At 36.2% G+C, this 7,263-nt stretch overlaps 2 protein-coding genes across 2 annotated transcripts in view; one reads left to right on the top strand and one right to left on the bottom strand.

The window, feature by feature from the left end:
* Positions 1-2,191, top strand: part of Sobp (Sine oculis-binding protein) — a 55,827-nt gene extending 53,636 nt beyond the window's left edge. Inside the window, exon 4 of the mRNA XM_034973055.2 lies at positions 322-2,191. Within this exon, the coding sequence (XP_034828946.1) occupies positions 322-1,617 (1,296 nt within the window). The 3' untranslated portion in view covers positions 1,618-2,191. The remainder of the gene's footprint in view (positions 1-321) is intronic.
* Positions 2,192-3,401: 1,210 nt separating this feature from the next.
* On the bottom strand, positions 3,402-6,660 carry LOC117986220 (guanine nucleotide-binding protein subunit beta-like protein 1). The gene is made up of 2 exons (XM_034973056.2): positions 6,383-6,660; positions 3,402-5,551 (listed from the first exon to the last, which is right to left on the bottom strand). Exons 1-2 carry the CDS (start codon positions 6,530-6,532, stop codon positions 4,733-4,735), a joined length of 969 nt encoding a protein of 322 aa, XP_034828947.1. The 5' UTR covers positions 6,533-6,660; the 3' UTR covers positions 3,402-4,732.
* Positions 6,661-7,263: the final 603 nt, after the last annotated feature.

Below are 7,263 nucleotides of genomic sequence, written 5' to 3' on the forward strand. Positions count from 1 at the left end.
TAACAAAATGATTTTGGAAACTTGCGTTGGAAAAAGAAGAAGTTAGGAACTCGGATTTCCCGGGATAAAAGTATCTTCCTAATTATTTTAAACCTGTCTGCAAAATATTTCTGTGCCTCGCCAAGACCGTAACAGCGGTTGAGAAATGAAAAGATTTTACCTAGTTACATAATTTGGAGGAAGATTTCGGTATTTAGACACTTAAATGATAAATCAATAACGCTCTTTACTAATAGGAGAACCTAATATCCTAGCCAGGTAGCTTTATTAAAAACGGCCTAACCATTATTACAAATTCTAATAAATTTATTTTGATTCCAGGACGGAGCCACCCAACTACAGTTCTGCTCAGACAAATGCCTCAACCAGTACAAGATGCACATCTTCTGTCGCGAGACACAGGCGCATCTCGACCTCAACCCTCACCTGGTGAACGCCTCATCCTCCTCCAGCCTCATCACCCCAGACCTCTGGCTCAAAAACTGCAAGAGCAGATCATCATCACCGAAATCCGAACGCTCCGGATCGCCGAACCCCGAAAAAACCCAAAATCCAGAAAAATCAGACCCACCGCCTAACCAAAGAAAATCGCCATTACCCTTAATAACAATAGCACCACCAGCCAAACTAATGAACCCAAAACCATTAGACGAGAGACCGGTACAAAAATCCCCTGAAGCAAAAAAGGACTCTAGGAACACTAAAATGAATTTACGAAAACGTAGAACGTCCAAATGTTCAGCTACAGTCACATCTCAGAGTTTAAGGCAGAATTCGACTCCAAAGGCACAGGATATGAGAATGTGCAGTCCGTCTATCGATGGATCCTCCCCAGCTTCAACAGTTACTGTAGGGAACAGTGCTATACATTCTCCACCTCACTCAAACCCTATAAATCATATACCTCCATTTCCAAATCCAATGTTCGGAATGCCGCCCCCAAATTTTATGGACAACCCCAATGGCCATATAAATGAGCACAGGCATCCAATGTTTGCACCAAGACTTGGTTTCATGCCTCCACCTCCTGGTATGATGCACCAAGAAAGGCCAAGAATGTTTCCCCCTATAAACTTCCCTCCCCAAATAAGCGCAATAGGCCAACCTCCACCCGTCACAGTCCTTGTTCCTTACCCAGTAATTTTACCAATACCTCTGCCCATACCCATCCCGATACCATTAACTTCATTCTTACAAGCGCATTGTGCTAATAAAGTGAAAACAGAAGTCAATAATGACGATACAGAAGGACCACTTGACTTTACTATGAATGGCGATAAAAGAAAAAGTGAGCAAGCGAACGAATCAAATGACATTATAGTACCAAATGATACTGAAGCACCTGATAAAAGTAATAATTATGATCAAAATAATGTTAATGAAAGAATAGAAGCCGATAAATCGCCTAGTGAAGCAACACCTGAAGTGGGCAACCCAGAACAGACTTTACCTAAATTCAAAATAACAAGGCTAGGAAATAAAATGGCCAAAATCGTAGCAAAATCCCGGGAACCTGCGGAGTCGTCGAGACCTTTGAGGAAACGACGAAGACTCGTCGAGGTGTCGACTGACGATGACCCGCTCATGTCTAAAACAAGGAAGATTGTACAGGTTTAAAAGAAATATGGAGTAAAATTACAAAACCGTGGCAAAGTTCAATTAAGGTTTTAACCTCTATTATAAATATACCTTACCACAAGATAATAACGGCCTCCAAAAAGCTGTTTGGCAGTACTTTACAGTTTTGACAGCGGTGAATTAAAAACCCCTTTACCAGCAAATGGTTGAAATAGTAAATTACAATACTGTGACTTAAATAGGTAGTTTATATGCATGGTGGAGCGTAACGTGTAACCATGTGCTGTGCATTAATAGATTTGACTTGCTCGTGAGCGTGACTTAAACCCGACGCTCGGGCGCTAACTCACGCCATGCAATATCTACTAGACTAGATACTTAAGTCACTATAATAATGTATAATATTTATCCATACATATCACATAGCATGATAATTATTCGAACAGAGTTCATTAAATAAATAACTATTCTTTCAAATTGCTAGTCCTAGATGTAAGATATTACGACTTCTTTCTAATAATGTGTCAGTAACTTATTAGGGAAAACGCTGTAAATGTGATATTAGTAACAATATTATTATATTCAATGTCGAAATAATAAATTTTAAAGTAAATTTCTCTAGTTTTATTGTCTTTAGTCTCTTTTTCGATGAAAGGTAGCCCTTGACTGCGGTCCTGCGATCTCACCTGATGGTAGTGTGACGCTACAGTCCAAGATGGAAGCAGGCAACTCTCAAGGAATACGGTATTTTAATTAGGTACACCTAGCATTCTTGTCGGTTTGTATGCGGCGTCTTATTGGAACGCATATAATATTATTGGAAGGGTGACACTTACCAACAGATGAGTCATGAGGTCCAGTCAAGGGCTAATCAAATAAAATTAATAGAAAAACATTTCAATAGCAGAAAAAAATAGATGCATCACAAAGCCGCGAAGAGACCGACTAGGAGTAAGGGTTCCCACCCACACCCCTTCAAATTTAGCCAGCTTCCATCTAGCTGGCTTTATTACTTAATCAAATAAAAAATAATCTTTTGTTTACTAGTCTACATAATGGCAAGTCAATGACCGCAAGCTGATAATCCCCTAGCATCTTAAAGATAAAAATAATTCTTCACCGTGTTTTGAGTCTTATCAGTTGTTATTTAGTGATGATAACTGATAATATTCGGTCTATCGAGCTATACATATACTCGTAGAATATCTATGTATATAACAGTTCTTCATGTCTATCAAAATCGCCTATTACCTATTTATATAGATGACATACCTAGCCGTAGCGACGGATTTTCTGGCTAAGACTAAAGAGCTTCTATAGAGTTATCTCCAACATAGCTGTCTCATTAACTCTATGTAAAGTCTGAGCGAAGTCAAACTGCACTATAGGTGTTCCTATAGTGCACTACTGTACTTCTTGTACGTGTTATTCTGTAGAGGTCTATAAATATAGGGTCTCTACAGGCCATCAGTAACTGTCTGATACATAGTACAGACTACATTTGGACTATTTTGCAGTTTGGATGCGGTTTTAAATCGGGTTAAACGGTCACACGACACACGTATATTTATACCTATATACTAAGTTTATAAGGTAGATCCTCGAATCGCTTTGAGTACAAAGCGAACATATTTTATTCCGATTTTCCGTTAGTCTAACAGCCCTGGACTGTTCATGAATCATTTATGATGACGGAAGTTTCTCAAATGCGCAAACGCTATGGAATCTTGACGATATGCGCCTTAATGCGCGATAACCGTCCACATTGCCTTTTGTAAAGGATTTACATAATCAGTTTTAAACAAGTATTTCAAACACAAAAACATAGTTCATAGGCTTTTAATTGTCTTCAAAAACATTGCTATATAAATCATTTTTACGTAATTATAGTCGTCGCTGTATCGTTCAACAATTTTTTACTCTTAGCTTCTAAAAGCTTGGCCACAACTGTGGATATGTGGTTCTATTCTGTTTTTTACCTATTTTGTACATAATATGAGATCCAATCGGCATTCCGGCACCGTTGGCAAGAACAGACTGTCAATAAATATTGCAATATATACAATTGTGATACAGTTGTTCTATTTCATGGATAAAGTCGCGATTAAAGGCTGGTATTATAAATGCGAAAGTATGTCTATCTGTTACGATTAAATTAATGTAAACACGTTGATGTAAGACAGAGATAGCTCGCATTCTAAAGATGGATATTGTGTGGTAGTTACTTTAATATCGCGAAAATATATTTCAATCAAACCAAGAATAAGGAAATACCTATGAATACTGCAAATCGCAATACATATTGACAGTGTGAACTCGCCATACATATAACCACAAATAATTAAAGCATTTTTCAATTAAAGGCAATATTGGCATTACAACAATATTAAATAATAATATTATTTAATTCCATGTCAAGCTAAGAAAATTTGCCCAAAGCCAAAAAGTTTTGCCCAAATGACAGTGAGGAAACTACTTGATAAAAACTGACAGTTTTATAAAATTAACAATAACTAATTGACCAATTAACTAAAATTGGGAATTAGTTTACTTTGAAAAATATTATGTGTTGCACTGTCCTAATGAGATTTAACCCTAGGTTTGCAAAAGAATTGTACCTCAGTAAACTTTAATCAGCCTAAGAAAAACCTTCTTAGCTTGACTATGGAATATTGGAAAACACAAAGTCCAATAATGAAATTATCATGATCAAAATTGACACAAAATTATAAAAATATAAGATATGCAGGTCTTTTATTTAAAAGGCAGTTTGTAAAATAAAAAAAGGCTCCAAATTATTAATATTATCAACAGGATTAAAAAGAATTGTGTATGAAATCCTTCATATTACCTAGTAACATTCACGCTTATTGCCAAAATAATACAAACTGATAAAAATTACATTCATCAGACTTCAAATGCTTCGACTTCAAAGAAAAATTGCATTTTGGCTTAGAATTTCCATCTTGCTGGAATGGTTTTTACTTTTTAGCTGCTGCAATACCAAACTTTAGTGTTTGACAGAATATAGAGATCGTATGTGATGTTTAGGTTTAGACCATGTTATATTTTAGTTTTCTACAATATTTTCGTTTTTTTAAATTGTTTTAATAAGTAGCAACAATGCCATGGCCTAGCTGGAAAAGAACAAAAATTACTTCTTGTTGTTATACAAATCCCAGAGAGTAATCGCACCATCTAGGCCTCCAGCTGCCAAGATATTAGCATTCCAATATGAGACTTTCTGCGTAGAATAGACCACTTCTTGTACAGCCTGTCTATGTTCAGTTAAGACTACCAAAGGCCGCAACGAAAACCAAGAGAAGATACGGATATGCCCGTCCCAACCAGCGGATGCAAATACTCGTCCATCGTTTCTAGTATTAACTTTATTTATGCCAGGATTCTTGATGTTTATATCCAGTTTATGGGTCAACGACAAATCCTTTTTCCCTATATTAAATATCTGTATCACGTCAGAGACATTACCGATAATGCCCCTCTGTTGTTCGAGATGAAAGTCCACTGACATCGGACATTCCTTTGTATGTAGCTTGCTTATGTATTGACTAGTGATGAGATCCCACAGTATGAGCCACCCTGCTTCGTAACCCACCAACAAGCAGGGTCTGTCATTCGGAAATTCAATATACTTCAAACACATCGGATCACCGAGTTTGGGTAAGTCGTTGTCTGGTTTCAGAGACCCGATCTTTTCACCGTTGAAGTTGTAAATGTGTATTTTGGATTCCCTGTCAGGTGCGTAGAGTGCTTCGAGTTTTGTGTTGGCGTCAAAGCGGCAGAATCCTGGATAATCTGTGTTGATGGTGTGCCCTTCTTTATAGCCTGCGTTGGTGAGGTTGAATATTTTATAAATGCCACCCTTTTCTTGGGTTATCATTTGGCTGTCTGTGTGAATGAGATGGAGGATGGGAGCTTGACCGACCTTGATTTTTTGCTGGACCCGGTTAGTCTGAAAATGTAAAATAATAATAATAACATCACAGGCGACTTTTGCTCCTGGAATTCCTGAATCTTCCTTCTCACTGATATTCTACATTACAAAGAAAATTTATATACAAAGTAGAAAATTTACTTGCAGTCTCATAATTTTAGTCCCAGGTTTAAGCTCTATGTTGATATATCAGTCAGATTAGCTTTTCATAATAATACTAACAACCAGCAGTAGCTTCACTCTGCAGAAATATTAATCCTTTTCATCCTCTATCCGATGGGAATTTCTGACCTTATTCCTCATCTACATTATAAAGGAAACCTCTGTGCAAAATTTCAGCTTTTTAAGTGCAAGCGTTTAGGCTGGGTTTTCTTTCATTATATATTATTTAGACGCATAGATATATTATACATATTTTTTTACAGTAATTTTAATGTTAACAGTAGTTATTTCAGGATCTCTTAATTATACACTGTACCTACTAAAGACTTCTAATATATAATTATATTAACCTATTATAGTCTTCTAATGTAGATAAAGCTACAAGTTTTACACAAAAATAGACATGGCTGGTAGGTACTGATGTAAGAATTTAACTTGTTTTGAGAGACTGTTCATATTACAAAGTAAACATGCGATTAAAGTAAGAACAGACGTTTTGGACAGGTGCACGTTCAACAAAAACGTTTGTTTGCGCACTAGTACATTTTAAAGGCTGTTTTCTAGGTCACTAAATGCTGGTAGTAAACAAAGAGACTTGTGCTCACTGAAACCGTATATCATCGAACAGAAACTGCGACGCAATAGCTGTGAAATCCAAGTTATTATACACAGAATATCTGATCTCACCTGAAGGTTGTATGCATAAACATATCCATTTTTCGACCCGGCTAGTAGCCTCTCGAGACCGCCGGGAAGAAAGCTAAACGCCAACGAGTACACAGGCGAATTGTCGACGTTGCGAATGGTGTAAACCGGGTCAGGTGGTAGCAAAGCCATTTCTAGTCAAGCTCGAACCAAAATATGTGATTGGAATAGAAAAATAAAATGGTAATCAAATTAATCAAGCCATCAGAAACTGAACCACAACTACGCACAACACAAAACTGACATGAAAACAAGAAAGTTTACAAATGTCGTCACGGATGTATCGGTGCGTTCACGTTTGCCTGTTTGGTTAAAATACAATTATTGAATTTATTTTTGAATATTTATATGATATAACACGCTCATTTATGTTCAAATGTAATTAAATGAAATACATACTGAAAATAAAAGTAGATTAGAAAATTAATTAATCAAAATATATATATTAATAACAATTCGCACATTCATACTTTTGAATGTTTCTTTAAATATTTTATTATCTGTAAATGTCATTATCTATAAAAAGATCTGTCATGAAAAGGAGTTACCAGCAGTAAAACTATTCCCTAATTTTGAGAATAGCTGATAAAACAAGGGAAAACGTTGCTTCACACAAACTTCAAAGATTAAAATATCATTTTACTAGTATAAAATCGCACTCTCCACCTCTGCCAAAATCTTTTGAATTTTTGTGCATGTTTTTGTTTTGTATTTTTGGCGTCTTCTGTGTCTATTCCTTGCAATAAAAATATCTTCAGTAATATTATAAGCGCGAGTTGTGTTGTAACACTATTAATTTCATTATATTTAATATTCATTTTGTGATCTTCAACCCACACGTCACTGGCACGGTACGCAGCCTT

This window comes from Maniola hyperantus, chromosome 11, assembly GCF_902806685.2.
Source record: "Maniola hyperantus chromosome 11, iAphHyp1.2, whole genome shotgun sequence".
NCBI classification, from domain to species: Eukaryota; Metazoa; Arthropoda; class Insecta; order Lepidoptera; family Nymphalidae; genus Maniola; species Maniola hyperantus.

Coding starts and splice junctions, on each gene's coding strand:
- LOC117986220 (XM_034973056.2), bottom strand. CDS start 6,532: ATGGCTTTGCTACCACCTGACCCGGTTTACACCATTCGCAACGTCGAC. Junction 5,552..6,382: donor TTTATGCATACAACCTTCAG/GTGAGATCAGAT, acceptor TTACATTTTCAG/ACTAACCGGGTCCAGCAAAA.